Source organism: Python bivittatus, unplaced genomic scaffold (assembly GCF_059951505.1).
Source record: "Python bivittatus isolate LINGU-HERP-01145 unplaced genomic scaffold, Pbiv_v1 ctg000330_np1212, whole genome shotgun sequence".
In the NCBI taxonomy this organism is placed as follows: domain Eukaryota; kingdom Metazoa; phylum Chordata; class Lepidosauria; order Squamata; family Pythonidae; genus Python; species Python bivittatus.
In genome coordinates this window covers 30,168,818-30,187,373 of record NW_028277058.1, presented here as the reverse complement: position 1 = coordinate 30,187,373, position 18,556 = coordinate 30,168,818, and the positions used below count along the sequence as shown (strand labels likewise).

Sequence of the window (18,556 nt, the reverse complement as noted above, 5' to 3'; positions counted from 1 at the left end):
TCCATATGTCATTCCCATACAGATCTGTAAAATATTCCTTCCAGAATTTCAGTTTCCTCTCAAATCATTTCATTACTTTTATTTTTTATTCCATTCACTTTGCTGGAGGGTCTTTGTTTAGCACTCTTCACTTATTTCTAACTTTTAAAAAATCATCAAAATTACTCTGTATTTTCTCTGCCTCTTGTAATGTTAGCCATTCATAGCTGTCTACTATTATTACTCCCATAGGTTTTCTTTCTCTATACACGTATCTTTTGCATCAGTTTTCCTCTTATATTTTTCTCATACCCAGCTGCTTTCAGTTCTTTATTTAACAAAGTTTCTTTCTTTTTCATGCTTCTCATTAATGTAGCTGCACACATTCCTGTGGCTCTCTGTACAATAATTCTTTCCACTCTGTTCCAAGCAACTTCTGTATCCTGTTTTCTATGCACAATTTCGATTCATTTTATTGGGAGATTAATTTATTATCTAATATTTTGTCACACAATGTTTGTACTTTCCTTCCTCCTTGACCATTTTTTCTCAAAATCCACCATCTCTCATAATCTCCCATCTCTCATGATTCACTAATTCTCTCAATCTTTCATCATAAACAATGAAATCACTCGTGCTTTTTGATTTTTGTCCTTTTCCATGTGTACCTATGAATAGTCTTATTAATTAATTAAACAGACTTATTAAACAGACTTTTTTCTCAGATCATTCACATTCATTGCTGGATCTCTGAATGAAATGAAAACACTTTTCCTGTACTCTCTTTGTGTTCCTACCTGTCCATTCATGACAACTGACAAAACACTCTCTCTCCCGTCACATTAATTCAGAATGTTGCTATTTCCCTCAAAACTTATCCTATTTTTACCATTATCACCATACACTGAGGCACAATGTGCAACTCTATGAATTTCTTTTCATATATACCCACAACAAATGTAGAAGGCACCAATTCATATTTTCTGACATATATTTTAGCTCTTTCATTCATAAATTTATACCTACACTTCCCTATTGCTTCAAACCTAACAAATCCACTCTAGAAACTACAATTACACTTTTTGAAATATGAACTCAACATGTTTTGCAGCACTACAATATATTTGACTGTTATCTCTCTAATAAATGCTTATAGCAGGTATATAGTTGTAATGTTACATTCTGTTCAGAATGAACTGCTTAGAAAGTAAACTCATGCATAATTCTTTCCTTAGTAATTATTATTTGTATTGCATCTTTGTAAGTCTTTATGACCAGATGGTTTAAGAAATAATAGCATAATTAATTTCAGCTGCAATTCCATGTGTATTTACTGAGAGTAAGCTCAGTAAGGGTCTTATTTCTGAGTCAGTTAATTAGACAGCATTCTTAATGGGAACTGAAAAATATTAAAAGACTGTACAGTATGTTATTATCTGGACTCAAACACTGCTTTGCCAAAAAACAAATCATACTGTGCTTAACACAGTGACCTAATTATTGTTTTTCTTGCTGGAGATCACCTTTCTGCACCACAAATTCCAATTGTAGTTGCAGAATTTTCTGTTTCTGCACCTTTTTTGTACCAGGCAGCAGGATGGACTGGCTGCAAGAAAATAGTTGTCCTCACGCACAACAAAGTCATAACTTAATAGTACTCAACCCCACTTTACGGAATAAAGCATACTTGATAGAATTCACACAAAACATTAAATCATATATTGTGGTGTATTATCTTCAGTGGTTGGGTTCACAAACCACACTTAACAGCAAACAAGCAACTACATTATGACATTGTAAACTATGTAAATCTAGACTCTATAAATGGACAAATCCTTCATGGGTAGCAAATCCTTCAGGCTCACACAGTCTGTGTCTAGGCCCGACTTTACTTAGCTTGGCGAATCAGCTAAGCTAGGCGTTAGTTGATTGAATAAACTGCTGCATTGTTTCTAACACCAAGAAAAATAACGACTGATGCTGTGCATAACACTGAGACTAAAATGTGGCCGATTAATTTGTGAGTCAGCTCTGGAAGTGTAGTTTCGCTGCGGTCCAGCGCGCTACAGCATGCGAATCTTGGCAATTAAGATGAGCGAAGTGAACCATGGTCCAGATACCCGAGAATATCACACGGTGGAAACACCAGCACCCGCTCTGCCCACCCCGGTTCGAGCACCGCCACCACCAACTCACACGAGGAATCCCCGCCGCGGCGGAGTCAGAGAACCTGCCCGGGGAGCAGCGGCGTGACGCGCCATGGGGGCGGGGGCTTAAGAGCCCCAGAAGCCTGAGGCGGTCAAGATGGCGGCTCCTGGCGAGGGTGCCTGGCGAGGTCGGCTGCTGAGCGAGGGACCGAGTGGCTGAGTGGCTTCGGCCGCCGGCGTGGCTCGGGCCAGTCGGGTGAGAGCTGGCGGGCTTTGGCGCGTCTCCGGTTTCCTGGCGGCAGCGGGGGTCCCGGTGGGAGCAGCCTGGTGCCAGCGGGGGTGGGAAGGAGGTAGGGGATGCCCGTTACTTCCCAGTGACCCTTGGCCCTGCCCATCCCTCGGGCAGCCGCGTCCCGGTCCCAGAGCCCGATGTTGGCCCCTCGAAGAAGGCGGGCGAGGAACTCCTCTGCCGTTGGCCGGGAAGCCTCCTTCGCCTGTGCAACTCTTGTCTTGCAGTTTTGCCTCCGAGGCGCGGAGGAGCAAGGCTGAATCGAAGGCGCCACTACGAACTTGGGTAGGGGAGCCCGGAACTTGGAGCGGGTTGCTTGATTAGAAAACCTGTGAGTGAGTGCGCCTAATCCACACTCTCGTAATTCTCTTATTCATTCTCCCTCCCTCTCTCTCTCTCTCTCTCTGCCTCCCCCTCCCCCTCGCACTGATACGCCAGAGTTTCCTCTAAATGTTGTTGAGCTTTATAGGCTAAAGCCGTTTTGGATTGCTAAAAGGTTGGCTATTAAGGAAGCGTTTAAAACTTTTTCATGTGCGTTTATACCTCGCGCTGTGTTCTGGAAAGCCAGCAATATGGAGTTTATTCAACAACCCATAGCATAACTGGATGAATGAGTCCAACCACAGTGTTACTCTTGCTTTCTTTTTATGGGTTCCCTGTCTCGTACAAGAAAGGAGGAGTGAAAGAAGGCAGGAAGAGTTGTGAACCTATTAAGATTTCTGCCGGTAGGGTAATAGAAATACATTCCGGAGAAAGTGTTTGCTGCAATTAAAATATGTTCGTACTGCTGGTAATGTCTAAAAATTAGGCTAGGAAGAATTGTGGTTGGATACTCAATTGGCTGCTTTTTTCTTTGAAACACTGGCTTCCACGTGAATTTTTGTTTTGGAAGTTGATTTTCCTACTGATTGTCAGGAAAACTTCCTGCATTTGTTTGATGGCTAGGTACAAGATTAATGGTCAGTATAACCTGGAAAACATAGGGAACAATCTTTTTCCTGTTCTCAATTAGGATTACATTATTTGTAAATAAGACAAATGATCTTGAGTATGCATGGGAATGCTGTGTTTTTACACATAATTTTCTGCAGATAAGATTTATTAAAATGAGCAAACCTCACAAAAGCCAAAGTTATTTTCTAACATAAGAGGCTTTAGATAAATAGACAAGTAGGATTTGATAATTTAATTTTTTGTTTTATTTGATTGCAGTTAGATCATATCAGAATGAAATGAACAGTATATTTTTAAGTATCTCATTATTTCTGGAATTAGAATGCATTCTGCATTATCCAGCAAAATAGCAGAGCTTGGGTAAATGGAGTTCATACCTTTATGACACAAGAATCTCATCTTAAGCATAACATATTAAGAAATACTTTTCATTCTTGGGTATAAATAATATTTGTATGAAGTCAAGTTTTATTGTGTACTGTTGAAACAGAAGTATCAGAAGGCTTAGGGGAATCTTGATATTTGCAATTTTTTAAAAAAGCAATTAAGGGGAAAATAGCTATACTAAATAGCTCAATGATTATGGGACACTAAGAGAAAGGATGTAATGGGAAAATGGGCAGGTGGTATGGAATGATCTGGCTGAAGTCTAAGCTAGAGCACCTAATTAGTAATATTTAGTTGAGGTCCTCTTTGTTCTCTTAGATTCCTCTATCATATGGAGGTAGTTCTCGACTTAGGACCATTTGTTTAGCAACCGTTCAAAGTTATGGTGGCGCTGAAAAAAGTGACTTACAGCCAGTCCTTGTACTAACAACTGTCACAGCATCCACATGGTCAAGTGATCAAAATTCAGGTGCTTGGCAACTGGCATGTATTTATGATGGTTGCAGTGCCCTGGGGTCATGTGATTGCCATTTACGACCTTGCCAGGGGACTTCTGACAAGCAAAGTCAATAAGGAAATCTGGATTCCCTTAACAACTGCCTCAAAAAAGGTCATAAAATTGGGCGCAACTCACTTAATGACCACATCACTTAGCAATGGAAGTTCTGGTCTCAATTGTGGTCGTAAGTGGAGGACTACCTGTAGTGTTTGGTCTGCAATGTCCCTGCCACTGTGAACTGCTTTAAGCAAAACACTTTTGTTCACTTTTGACCATGCTTCTTAGAAATCCCACCCCACTTGATTGAGAAAGAAAATATGCTAACATAAACGTTTTAAGAAATGTTAATAATTTGATATAAATAGAGAGAAGGTTGGATAAATCTATGTTCATGATGGCTCCTCATCATATCAACATTAGATCCTGTATAACAACTTAGGCATCTTTAGTGATTGATGGTTTGCTTTTGACTCAATATAATTGAGAGTCAATTTCCTGATTTATTCAGTACACAACAGTTAAAGAAACCACAACTTAGCTTGATGTACAAACTCCACCAAAATGCTCTTTTAATATGCACTGAAGCACACTTTGTACTGACATGCTTTCCCATTAACTGACTGTTCTTAGTGTATTGCTGCAGTTGTAGTTGTGGCTTTCAGTTGAGAGACCTGAAAACAGGAAAATTGCAGTACAGGTAGTCCTCACTTACCAACTGCATTAGGGATTGGCAATGCCATCGCTAAGTGTAGCAGTTAAGTGTGACATCACATGACTGTGCCAACTTACAACATCATTTCTGTCAGTTGCAGTCATTAAGTGAATCATTGCAGGTCGTTAAGTGCAATGTCACATGACCACAACTTGCTACTTCCTGCCAGCTTCCCCGTTGACTTTGTTGTTGGAAGCTGACTGTGAAGGTCACAAATGGCGATCACTTGACAGTGGGATGCTGCAACCTTCTTAAATGCGCGCTGGTTGCCAAGCTCCTGTATTGTGATCACGTGACCTCAGGGACATTGTGACAGCCACAACTTCAAGGGCCGGTCGTTAGTCTCTTGTTTTCAGCACTGTTGCAAGTTCAAACAGTCACTGAATGAGTGGTCAGTAAGCAAGAACTACCTATCTGTAAATTTGAAGTGGATAATGGCAATGGACTGTTGGACCTTGAAGGAAATTTTAGCTGCTGTCATGAATCTATTCAGTATGTATCTGTGCATCTGCAAAAATATTGTACAGAATGAATACACAATATTTACTGGGGCTGCCTTAGTTATTCACCTTGTCACCAAGGATTTCAGGGGAATGGGTACATCTTTTTTTTAGCTTTATCCTTACAACAGTCCTGTGTGGTATGTCAAACTAAGAGAAGTTACTGGCTCAGATTCATCCAATAATCTTCCTGATAGGCTAGAATTTGAATCTAAATCTCAGTCTAGTTGTAACTATTGAACCATGCTGGCATAACGCTCCTATTTGATATGTTTGTTAGCTTTCCTATTTTGAGGTGAATGAAAATAGCAAAAGCCACTCCAAATCTATACCCAAGATCTGATCTAATAATTGAAGGACTTGTTGGTGGCCTGTACCTCATTGAAGGCTACTCCATTCATTAGCTGGGTTACCACCATAACTGAAGTTCACCTCCTCATGATCCAGGTATCTGGCTTAGATAATCTTTAGCAAGGGACAGGAGAGGAAAATACCAACTTGGAAAAATTTTACATTTGTTATACAAACATTTCTGAATTGCTTTGGGGAAAGAATGAAGAAAGGGTCACAAGAACGGATGGGCTATGGAGGACAGTTTGGTCGTTTGATATTTCCTCTTACAAGGTATTAAGTCTTCAGTATGACATGTAGCAAAAGAGGTTGTTTAAATGATGCTGAAGTTTCATACTTCTTCCCAGATATTCCTTATTCGTGCAAGTCCGTTATGCTACTGTATCTCTCTGTGTTGTCCTGCTACCACCTCTGTATATTAGAGGCGTGTGGTTGTCACCTCTGTATATTAGAGGTGTGTGATTGTGGGTATATGCCTGTTATGTACATATGTGAGAGAACTGCATAGATGATTTTGCTTACATACATCTTTTCATTTATATTATTTTGCCTGGTTTGTCAGCACTGCACATATTTGCTAAGTTTCATTGGAGTGTCTAGTATTAATATTGCAAGTTCATGCTAGCATTACGGTACTGATGTTTTATAAATATTGGGGCTTTTTTTCTGTTCATAACATTTTGATCCAAAAATTTAAATTTCTTACAAAATTATGACAACCATATATAATACAGCAAACTCCATATGTTTAATTGCTCACAAGGTATATTTTTCTTGAATAAAGAACAAACTAGTACATCTTTTTTCCAGCATTTTGCTCTTGTATTGTTGTAGTCTTTTATATGTTAGCTTTATCAACTACCAGCGTTCAAGAAACTAGGTACTGAACTAGCTTATTAGCCATTTAATTGGTAAAATGATTTTTAATGTAGAAATGATGTGAAACAAATACCAATTAATATTTATAGGAGTTAGTATCATCTAACAGCTGTTATTGAATTTAGTATCTGTTTTGCTGCTATGAACTATTTTTAGATTACAAATGTCATCATTTCGGGACACTGATTATATTTTTGTTAAAAAAAGGCTAGGAGGCAGTATTTATTTCTACTTTACTTGAAGGAAAGCATTTTCATTACTTTTTAAAATCACTATATGATTGGAAGACTCTCTCTATAATTAAATTAAAATATTAAAGGTTTTCTAACTAACAGGTTAAAATTGACACATGTTCCTGAATAAGGCAGTATATTGGCTTTGGTTTATAGCTCTAGACTTAGTTGTATTGTTAGCTGTACTGCAGGAAATGGAGTGTACTATAGTCGTAATTTGTCAGCATACCATCTTCAGCGATTGCTCCTTGTAACAAATATCTCCTTAAATATCTCCTTATGTAACAAATATCTCTTTATGATTATTATGTAACTAATATCTCTTTATGTAACACATATCTCTTCAAACTAATAGTTTCAAAGAAGCTAGATCAAGTCTTCAAATGAGTTAATTAAACATTATCATTTCACCTTGAAGTTGTCCTGTAATAAGTCATATCATTTTCTTCATTTTTATAAATTATGTACTGCAAGATATGAGTTATTCTCTTTGAACTCTTTGTGGATGGTTTTATTATATTGATTGATTGACTGATACGAACATTTCTATCTGCAAAAAGGGCCATTGCTCATAAAGGATCCTTAGCTAACAAATAATAGAAAATACAAAAGCCTGGCATAGGTAAAGTTGTCACTGGCTGTAGGAACCTTTGTATAAATGATTTAAAGCATTTCTTACGATCGTGGCAGTTTATACTGAAAAGCTGTGGAGACAAACAGGACACAGCTGCCTTATTGTCGCTTTCCCTTTCAAAAATACTTTTCCCCTCCTCATTTTCTCTGTATGTAATATTTCGCCTGTACTAATTTAATGGACTTTCATTTATACATAAAGTCTTGGGGGCTATCCTAAACTAATTATTTAAAACCTCTCATGAAATGTTCCTGTGCAACAGACTAGACTCCAAGTACTGGATAGCTGCCATATCATTACATGAGATAAGGTTGACTTCCAGCATGAGAGCAATAAGGACTCTTATGCCAATCACTGGATCTCTCTCTCTCTCTCTCTCTCTCTCTCTCTCTCTCTCTCTCTCTCTCTCTCTCTCTCTCTCTCTCTCTCTCACACACACACACACACACACACACACACACACACACACGATATGTTACACTAAGATCTCTGATGGATAAAAATCAGGCCACAATATCTCACTTACTATAATAAATAAACAACTGTACGTTCTCTTTTCTCTAAAGACACTTCTAAATGGAATTGATTTAAGTCTCTGTGATTTAAGTCTCTGGTTTGTATGGGAGACAGAGTGCTGTTTTCACCTCAACCTATTTCCAGAGTGGTCCGAACAGAACTCTGGTCTGGCAGAATCTCTTTTGACCATGAAACAGTGCTTCAGATTTGGAAGGTTTTACATAGCTTCCAAAAGACAACTATGAACACATACTCATATAGCTTGCTTTCTTTGTGCTATTGATCTGAGAGCCTTAGCAGTTTCATTCTTTGTGGCATGATACTAAAAGCAAATGAATCTAACTTTTTTCCCCTCATTTTCAGGTCAAAATGCAAAGCCTAAGAAACTGTTGGGAGGATGGATTTCTGTAGTATATTCTCAACATTGTAAATTTGACAATGGATAAATGTAAACATGTAGGCCGACTGCGGCTTGCCCAGGACCATTCAATTGTGAATCCTCACAAATGGCATTGTATGGTATGCAATACTACAGAATCTGTATGGGCCTGCCTCAGTTGCTCGCATGTTGCTTGTGGAAGATATATTGAAGAACATGCACTAAAGCACTTTCAGGAAAGCAGTCATCCAGTAGCATTGGAAATAAATGAGCTGTACATTTTTTGCTACCTTTGTGATGATTATGTTCTTAATGATAATGCAACTGGTGACATAAAACTTTTACGAAGTACATTAAGTGCAATCAAGAGCCAGAATTATGACTGTACTACTCGGAGTGGCAGGACTTTGCGATCTATGGGCATAAGTGATGATCTTTCACATAATAATGCTCAAGCTTTGCTTCGGAGTCAAGACCGTATGTTCACAGCCCTGTGGCACAGGAGGCATGCATTAATGGGCAAAGTATTTAGAACTTGGTTTGAATTAACACCAACTGGGAAAAGGATTTTAGAAGAAAACAAGCTGTGGGAACAGGCAGAAGAAAGACGAGTCAATGCTAGGAAGAAAAGAGAAGAGCGAAAGCGCCAGTTGAAGGAAGAAATGGAAAAAATACCACCAAGGAAAAGCTTTCGCTTGCAAAAACAAAACAAAGAATCTTCAATCTATGCACTAAAAATGCCACAAAATTTGGGCTCTGATATAGAGCTGAAAGTAACAGCTACCTCAGATGATGTAAAGTTAAAAAAAATTAATGACTCTCCAGCCAAACGAAGACCTACTATGACTCCTGGTGTGACAGGACTACGAAACTTGGGAAATACATGCTATATGAACTCTATTCTTCAGGTATTGAGTCATTTGTTCATATTTCGGGAATGTTTCTTAAAGCTTGATTTAAACCAAACACAAGAATTGTTAGCAGTTGCAGCCACTGGCAAAACAAGATCATCTACAAAGCATCCTCTATCTGCTAGCTTTGATGTTCAAATACAGAAAAGCCATGTTAAGGACAAGACATCTTCCACAAGGCGATTTAGTACATCATCAGGTTTAAGTGGTGGTGGATCAAATCAGAGAAATATGGAACTTATTCAGCCCAAGGAACCAAGTTCAAAGTATATTTCTCTTTGTCATGAATTACATACTTTGTTTCAAGTTATGTGGTCTGGCAAGTGGGCATTGGTGTCTCCTTTTGCCATGCTCCATTCTGTGTGGAGACTAATCCCAGCCTTTCGTGGTTATGCCCAACAAGATGCTCAGGAATTTCTTTGTGAACTTTTGGATAAAGTCCAACAAGAATTGGAGACAGCTAGGGCAAAATGCCCAGCCCTCATTCCTGCTTCTCAAAGGAAACTCATTAAACAAGTTTTGAATGTGGTCAACACTATTTTTCATGGACAGCTTTTAAGTCAGGTAAATACATTAGAATAAGATTATTCAATGAGTGATTGATAGAAAATTCAATATAGTATAAGATTGCAGACTGAACTACCTGACTGTCTTATATTAAATCAGAATCCAATTTAGTACTGTATCTTGATTAAGCCATACTTCTGGTATGTTTCAAAGCAGAGTTCTTTCCCAGCCTGCTACATCAGATATTCCTTAAATTGAAGAAGGGTATTCTTTCTTACTGTACTATTCTGCTAGCATATTAAGATTGCATAAAAAGGCTTGTGTAAAGACGCAGTTTCATAGACTCCATTGTTGGTAGAAGTGCAGAATGCATTTAAAAAGAGGACATTACTTGTGACAATACTCCTACTCTGAGAGTCAGAGGGAAGAATAACTGGCATCAATCCAGTATTTCTCTTGGGGTCAGGTCAAAAATTTTAAGTTCGTCTTTCTTGTGTCCTTCACTGTTTGAAGAGTTTTCTGCTTCTAAAGTTATTATACTAATATTTAATAAAAATATCTGATGCAGTGAGCTGCAGCTCACAAAAGCTTATGCCTTTTCATAAAATGTGTTAATTGGAAAAAGTGCTACTAGAGCGCTGACTTTTTTGCAGTGGTATTGTGTTTTTTTTTGTAAAATGTAATTGTTTAAATTGATAAAGGAAAATCTGCTCCTTTGTATCAGTTTCTAAAATCCATCTTGTCAAGTTTCTAGCAATTTGATTCGCAATTCAGTTACTCCAGAGTGTCTGTACTTTCTTTGATGGGACTGCTCTGGAATTTGAGCTTGGACTGCAATTCAAATAATTTGTCAGAAGGCCCTGTGTTGTCTAAGTATATTTTACTCTTGAATGTCATTAATGCTGTTAGAAAAACCTAACCTAGAACACTTTGTGTGGGGGTAATGTGTGTAATGTATCCATAATCATGCCTTACTGTGGCAGCTATCATTGGATTACTTTGTGGTTGGAAAGTTTGCTTTTAAAAGACCTGCACTATGTCTGCTCCTGATGAAGGAAGAGTTCATTTCATAGTCAGATGACAGATTCTCACTTAGGTGAGCATGGTTCTTCATTTAGGCACTCCTTTGAGTCTAGGAACAGAGATCAACAGTTGTAAAAAGCCCTCGCTGTTCATCTGCAAGCAGTTTCTGGTCATGATATGCAAATTCTGATATATTTACAAGAGCTTGAAAGATAGTATAGTCCACTGAAAGTTGATGGTATGCTCTTCTGAATGTTTTCACAAATTTGGTGACGAGCATTTGATGGCATTTGTATGGCGGTTCCACCAGATATTTCCAAGTGGCAGCAGAATGTATGCTGAACCATTCATCTCTGTTGTTTTGTCATACAATAAGGACCCCAGGATCATGGATGAAGAGACAGATCCTGCAAGTCACTAACTCTTCACATTTCTAAAGGCAAAATAGCTTATGTTTCAGGCAAAGTTGCAGTTTTAGTGATGGCCTGCCTAGGCTAAATTGCCAAGCAAAATCATTTTCTAAAGTCAATTTTCTAGCCAGGATTTTTCAGTATGAAGCTCTAAATTCCTTCCTTTCTCCCTCAATGCCCACTGCCATTAAGAGATTTCAAATTTCTGCCTTGTTTCCAAAGCAGCCAATTGCCACTTGCCTGTCAGGCCTTGCTGCCAGCCAATTGGGTGTAGGGGACAGAGGGAGGCGGGAAAGAGGTTGGGGATACACTCATGATAATCACATGACCTGGGCTGACCACAGCTGCAGTGACAATTTCCCAAATTTCAATTCCATGGGAGTAATGGGTCCCGGGTTTTGGATGCATTTTGTAAGTTAGCCCATGTGAAGTACCTTGCTTCAAAAATTGTTGCCCTATGATGCACTGTTTCGCCCAGCTGAAGATTACAGACACGAGAGTTTTAGTAGTATATAGATTGTCATATAACATATGACTTCTTCTGTAAAACTGTACTTTGATATAATATAACTGACAAAATAGAATACTATATTTATCCAAACACATGACCTGGATTTGAATTTACACAGGACTTTTTGTGTCATTTATCATATTAGTCGATCTAATATAACCCTTCTGTTTCAAAGATAAATTATTTTGAGGGAAAAGCTAGTTATCCTTTCCAATAAATAGTAATTAATTTTAACAATAAAATAACAGCATCATTATTATGAGTTTATTTGCCATGAAGTTGCATCTGATTTTTATTTCGCAAACTGGAATAGACTTTCAGTAACTAGAACGTGTTTTTTTAAAAAAATCAGTGGTAAATGGTTCATCTGCCAAGTTTTCATTTTTTAACTAATAATAGTTATGACAAAATGTAATATAAAGAGCAGTCATTACATTTTTACTTTATAGAAAATTAAATTAAAATTATAAAATAGTAAAAATTCAGAATTTTAATCTTTAAATGGCAGTGGACCCACTTGAAATTAAGGATGAGGATCCTCCAAGATGAGTGAGAAAAGAAGTAATTCCTCTTTGCATCTTTTACTTATACATAGCTGTTGTTTTAAATTCTTGAAAAATGTAAAGAGCTGGAGATTCAAATTAAGTAATGGTTTGTATTGACAGGTAACATGTCTTGCATGTGACAACAAGTCAGATACTATAGAGCCTTTCTGGGACTTGTCATTGGAATTTCCTGAAAGATATCACTGCAATGGAAGGGAGACAACTTGTCAGTATCCATGTTTGTTGACAGAGATGTTGGCCAAGTTTACAGAAACTGAAGCTTTAGAAGGGAAGATATATGCCTGTAACCAGTGCAACAGTGAGTAAAGACTGTATGTACTCATGGATCTGACTTTCATGTATGAAGTGAACTAATTACTACCGAGTTTTTTTTTTATTTGTTACCTATGTGAAATATTTTAATAATAGAATGAGAAACAAACTTTGAGCTCCCATAATTTTGTGCTTCAGGTGGGGATTACAAAAATATATCTAATTTCAACCATTAAATTAGTACATTGGCCATTCTTTAGGATTTTGCATGCTTACCAGTGAATAGATATTGCAATCTAAATTATATCTTCTGTCAATCAAAATGTATTTGCATGGTAAAGTGATTACTACTTCTAATTTAACTTGGTATACACAAAAATTCTGTTAAATTGCTATATTTTTGAATAGTTCTAGAATGTCTCATTTGTATTTTTATCATGTATATCATGGACATATTAAAGGGTGTTAATCTAATTTTAGAACTTGATCTACTATAAATTAGAGGGAGGCTATTTTTCTTACAGCAAAACGAAGAAAATTTTCTTCTAAACCTGTTCTACTCACAGAGGCACAGAAGCAGCTTATGGTGTGCCACCTACCTCAGGTTCTGCGGTTACACCTTAAGCGATTTAGGTAATGTAGTAAACTCTCTCTTTGCAAGATTTTTTAAAACTTTTTTTCAATGAATTGTTATTATTTTTTAATAGTCTCTACATGGCATTCCCATTACTGTAATGCCTTTAAGGAAGCAATTAAGAAATGTTTTGTAGTAATTATTACAACTGATATAAAATGCTTTTAACATTTTACCCGTTCCAGAACAAGTGGTTTTGTGACAGAAAGCGAAATTGTCAATTGGGCTGAAATAAAGACTTTCCACAAACTTTGGAGATGAGAGAAATACTATGCAACTCACTGGAAACTTCAGTGGGACCTCCCTGGAGGTGGAGACCATATACAGGTAGTCTTCGTTTAGTGGCCACAATTGGGACTGGCAACTTGGTCATTAAGTGAAGCAGTCACTAAGTGAAACCACAACAGTGCTTATGAGCTTTCCTTTGCTTTACAGACCTTCATAAATGCAAGGATTGGTTGTAAAGTTACTTTTTCATCACTCTCATAACTGTGGTCACTCAATGAGGCAGTCGCTAAATGAGGATTACCTGTATGAATAGTGAATCAGAGAAGCAGTATACAGAAATTTGACTAAAAATAGATAAAAGTCCAGGATTTTTCCCACTACTAATCAGATAAGATTGGAAAAGGCACAACTAGTGAGATTGTCCCACAAAATTCTTAAAACTTGTAAAGCCTTTACAGAATCTGTATCTGGAAACACTGTAGAACCAATGATGATGCAGAATTATTGATTTAAGTATGACAGATTTACAGTAGTTTGAACTAATCACCCAAACATGCTATGAGAGGCAAATTCCAGTAACAGGCATTAAATAGCAATAATAGACAGTGGAGATAAAATGAACTTGGGATGCCGGTATGACTATCCTCCAGAGTGCTAATACAAAAGAAACACACACTTTACAAAAGCAGATCTTTGTGCTTAAACTACAAGTTATTTTAAATATTAGAAGAAACTTCTTAAATATTAGAATGTTTGGAAGATGAAGTCAGATTAGGAGCAAGATTGTGGGGAGTCTTCAGATTACTGGAGATCTTGAAGCAGAGGCTGGTTAGCTATGTGTTATGGATGACTTTCCTGCATTGAATAGAAGATATGATGATCACCCAGTTTGAATTAATTGCTATGCTACTGAATGAGAGTCATTCTCCTCTCTTTTTAGTCATTTAATATTAATGTTTTTAATGATTTAGTAGTGAAATAAAACAATAACTTATAAAAGCAAAATAAGTAATATATTCTTTCAGAATATGAACAAGAAAACTAAGTTTCATTTTTATGCCTATAGATGGTCAGGACGCAATCATCGTGAGAAGATTGGTGTGCATGTCAACTTTGATGAGATTCTAAACATGGAACCCTATTGTTGCAGAAATTCTCTAAAATCCCTTATACCAGATTCCTTCATCTATGATTTGTCTGCTGTTGTGATGCATCATGGAAAAGGATTTGGTTCAGGACACTACACTGCCTATTGTTATAATTCAGATGGAGGTAATTCATATGGAAGTATAGAAATTGGATTTATATGAGAAATCCAATTAATAAGGTTACCTTTTAATGGCAGTAATTTTTGGAGATAAATTTTATGTTGCCATAAGCAATGTTTTTACATTCTTCAGATTCTTAATCTGAGAATCAGAAAATTATAGCACGTATCATATTGAAAGATCAGTCTCTCAGCTGAACTGCCTTGCATGAAATCCCATTTCCCCCTGTATTTTAGAAACTTTTTTCTACAGGTCATCCTCACTTAATGACAATAGGGACTGGAAAATTGGTCATTAAGCAGGACAATTGTTAAACAGGTCACCTATGACTGGACCTGATTTTATGACCAGTTTTACAATGGTAGTTAGGTGAATCATGTGGTTGTTAAGCAAATCCAGCTTCCCCAATGGAGGTTTTTGCCAGAATTCACTTAATGACCATGTGATTCGCTTAATGACCATGGTGATTTGCTTAATTACTGTTTAAAAAGGTCACAAATCACAATCACATAACTGCAGGGGAATACAAGAGTTTGCAACAGTCGTGTGAGAACAGGTCATAAAGCACTTTTTCTGAGGCTGTCGTAACTTTGAACTATCGTTAAAATGAATAGTCGTTAAGCGAGGACTACCTGTATAATTATTTCAGATACAGCTGTTTTTGTATTGGACAGTTTTGAAAGAGATATATATCAAATATACTAGGAGTACTGCCTCTGTCTCTATATACAAATCACTACACAGCATGAATGAAAGTTTTGTTTCATTTGGTTGTGGCCTTCACATGGGAAGTGGTTTGTTACTATGGGAGCACAGTGCTGCACTAGATAAATCTTTGGTCTGATTCAGCACAACATTGGTTATATACTTAATAAATTGTAGATTCTTAAACTACAGGAATATCAATCCTGTGCTTTTCATAAGAAAACATTAACATTACCATTTTTATTACTCTACTCTTTCTGTTCTAGGGTTCTGGGTACATTGCAATGATTCCAAGCTCACCATGTGCACTATGGAAGAAGTATGCAGGGCCCAGGCATATATTTTGTTTTATACCCAACGAGTTACTCTGAGGAATGGACATTGGAGAATGGCAGGTCTTGACTTACCATTTGGAAAACAGGCAAACACTGAGGTTAATGGTTCCAGTGCAAAAAGTAACAGCTAATCCAAAGCCAAATTGCTATGAACAGTGTGTCTGAATTGTCACTTGTGCATGTATTAGGCAAGTGCAGTATTGTACAAAATCTGTCTTCTGAAATGCTGTATGTGTTCAGAACTTTTGTACTTTTTAAACTCATTTATGGTAGTAACTTCCTAAGTTACGAGAGTATCTGTATAGCTATTTTTAAGATAATTTTTTCCATGTGATTTTTTAAAATTTACCTCAAGCTGTTTTTCAGCATTTTAATATTTTGAAGTAGGAAACATAGATGAGAAATCTGGGTGGGCAAAGTTTGGACTTTTTTTAAATTAAAAGCTGTGTTTTTATACTATTTCTTGCAATACTGTGGATCTTGTCTGCAGGAATCTGCCTTGCTTCCACGATTAAAAGATGTGATGATAAAAATGTGTCTACCATTTCTTTTGGCCATGTTAAAATATTCTTTTCTGTAATGAAGAGTCCAAGTAGGAGTTAAGTACAGTACTTTTCACATTTATACCCATAAAACACTAAATCACTAGTAAGTTCAGCAAGAGCAGTAAAATATTATTAACATCATTTCCATGGCCTTTTTATGGCTTCACTCCAGGAATACTGCTGAACTAAATGTGAAGGCTGTGTAAATGGCAGTACTAAGTAATTACCAAAAAAAACAGGACTAGTAGGTTTTCCTGCCACAGGTTCCGTATCTAGTCCAGTGTACTTAGATCTGTGACATGCCATAATAAAATCCATAGACGATAATAAAAACTCTAGTCTTACTTTTTGCTATAACATAATACTCGGTTACCATAATGAATGGTGGTTTTTAGCTATTAAGATTTAACAATACAGATATATTGGTCTGGTAATCACTACAGCATAGATTAGTTCTCCTAAATACTGTTTGTAGTTTCTGTTGGAAAGAGAATTTAAAACATCACTGCTCAGTGTACTAAAACTTATTTGTACACATTAATGAACTTTTAGCCTAGGGTGCTTTCCTCCTATCTAAACTTAAAACCCTTGTTCAATTTTTCTTTTCAGTGCTTCAACTTCAGTTGCCCTTTTATATATGTTCATTTATCCAATGCAAAGCTGCGGCACAGGCTAGCTTTGGCAATTAAGAAAGAGGGTCATTCTGAGCAAACTGAAGGGAAATTTAGGTTACGTCTAGATTGCGATATAGTTCATTGTTCATACTACTGCAACAATGAGGCTCAAAATTCTCCATAACAAAAAAAACACAAATACCTTTAATCTTTTTTGTCCTCTTTACATTGTTCTCATAAATATGAACGATTATGTGAACTATGGTTCTCTCAAACTCTGGAATTCAAACATTTTTCTCCATGGTTTGGAGAAACTCTTCTCTTGTCTGCTGGGAAGCATCCTGTGCAGAGGTTTCTCAATGGTGCAAAGGCCGCTAATGCCACACATTCACATACATTCACATAGAAAATAAGCACTCGTTTCTCCTCACCATTTTTTTCTGTTAATGGGGTTTGCAAAAACGACTTTAGATATAAATTTACATAGAAATCTATTTTAATTCTTCTCCATAGGAAACTTTAAGAATCGAGTTAGCACTCTTGAATAATTGATATCTTGCCACAGAGTAGGTCCACAGAAAGCCAAACCAAGAAATTGGAATACAGATGGCCTTTGTCCAAGTTACAATAATAATAATTACACTGAATTTCACTCTGAAGAGATTAAAATATTTGCTTTGGATATCTTATGGTGGTTAATTATGAATTTCATTTACAACGAAACTTGCCTTCCTATGTTTCATGTTAATGATTATTATTTGCAAGGCAAGCCTAATCAGCAGATATACTTTTCCTTTCCATGTATTATTTTCTGCATCACACACGAGGTAGCAAAAGATATAGTTCAGTCTTATCTCGAGAACACAATGGTTCAATTGAAAGACACATGGTAGACCAAACATACTAAAGGGCAAGTTATTTGCAGGCAGATAACACATTACAGTTTTAGAGGGCAGAAGCTCTGTTTTGACCACTTAAGAAGATGCACAAGATTATCTGTAAAGAAAACAGAATGTGCAAGAGGAACAGAATAGAAACAGAAGATATTAAAAACAAGGACCTAGTAAGAAATTAAAGGTACTGAGGAAAACCTCAATAGGAATAATACAGTGAACTTAAAAGACAATTACAATGCATCAGATTTCACTTAACTTCCACCCATGCTGAATTTGTATGCTATGGCACAGATTTAATCTTTTAAAAGAAGCCCCAGTGTCTGAACAATCAGTTCAGGTAGTTCTTTTGATAGACTGTGCTTTAACATTTAGGTAATCAGAAATTCCGTACGTAAAAACTTATTTTTCTTTACATGCCTGCCAAGAAAGAGTTTCACCTACCCTCTTGTCTTAAGCTTAAATAATGCCAGTAGCAACAATAGATATTTTAATCTCAAAGACCAGATTGGTTTCTCTGTTGCAAAAAATGCTATGGTGTGAAAGCAAGCCTTCAGCTTTGTTACATAAAAACCTAAAGTCAAAAATAGCACACTAAATTTTTCAAAAAGTCTTAAACATGGTGCTGATTGTTCAGCTGTTTCCAGTTGTATCGTCTTTGTAATCATAGTGCATATAAATATTAAAAAAATTTC

The 18,556-nt window shown here is 36.8% G+C and overlaps 1 protein-coding gene and 1 long non-coding RNA gene across 7 annotated transcripts in view; one reads left to right on the top strand and one right to left on the bottom strand.

Moving 5' to 3' along the window:
* LOC148215934 (uncharacterized) overlaps positions 1–2,290 on the bottom strand; it is a 62,482-nt gene extending 60,192 nt beyond the window's left edge. Inside the window, exon 1 of the long non-coding RNA XR_015796432.1 lies at positions 2,176–2,290. This is a non-coding gene — a long non-coding RNA (uncharacterized LOC148215934). The remainder of the gene's footprint in view (positions 1–2,175) is intronic.
* On the top strand, positions 2,251–17,295 carry USP44 (ubiquitin specific peptidase 44). Of its 6 annotated transcripts, XM_088141897.1 has the most exons (7): positions 2,288–2,382; positions 2,643–2,746; positions 8,444–9,934; positions 12,487–12,685; positions 13,164–13,272; positions 14,568–14,773; positions 15,741–17,294. In XM_088141897.1, the coding sequence occupies exons 3-7, from the start codon at positions 8,519–8,521 to the stop codon at positions 15,938–15,940; spliced, it is 2,130 nt and encodes a 709-aa protein (XP_087998023.1). In that variant the 5' UTR covers positions 2,288–2,382; positions 2,643–2,746; positions 8,444–8,518; the 3' UTR covers positions 15,941–17,294. The 6 variants fall into 6 exon arrangements, 4 of the variants coding, with proteins under 4 accessions (XP_007424685.1, XP_025020142.1, XP_025020141.1 ...); XM_007424623.4 differs by lacking the exon at positions 2,643–2,746 and having other exon boundaries at positions 2,251–2,382; XR_003084303.2 differs by lacking the exon at positions 15,741–17,294 and adding an exon at positions 13,459–13,600 and having other exon boundaries at positions 2,277–2,746; positions 13,206–13,272; positions 14,568–14,673.
* Positions 17,296–18,556: the final 1,261 nt, after the last annotated feature.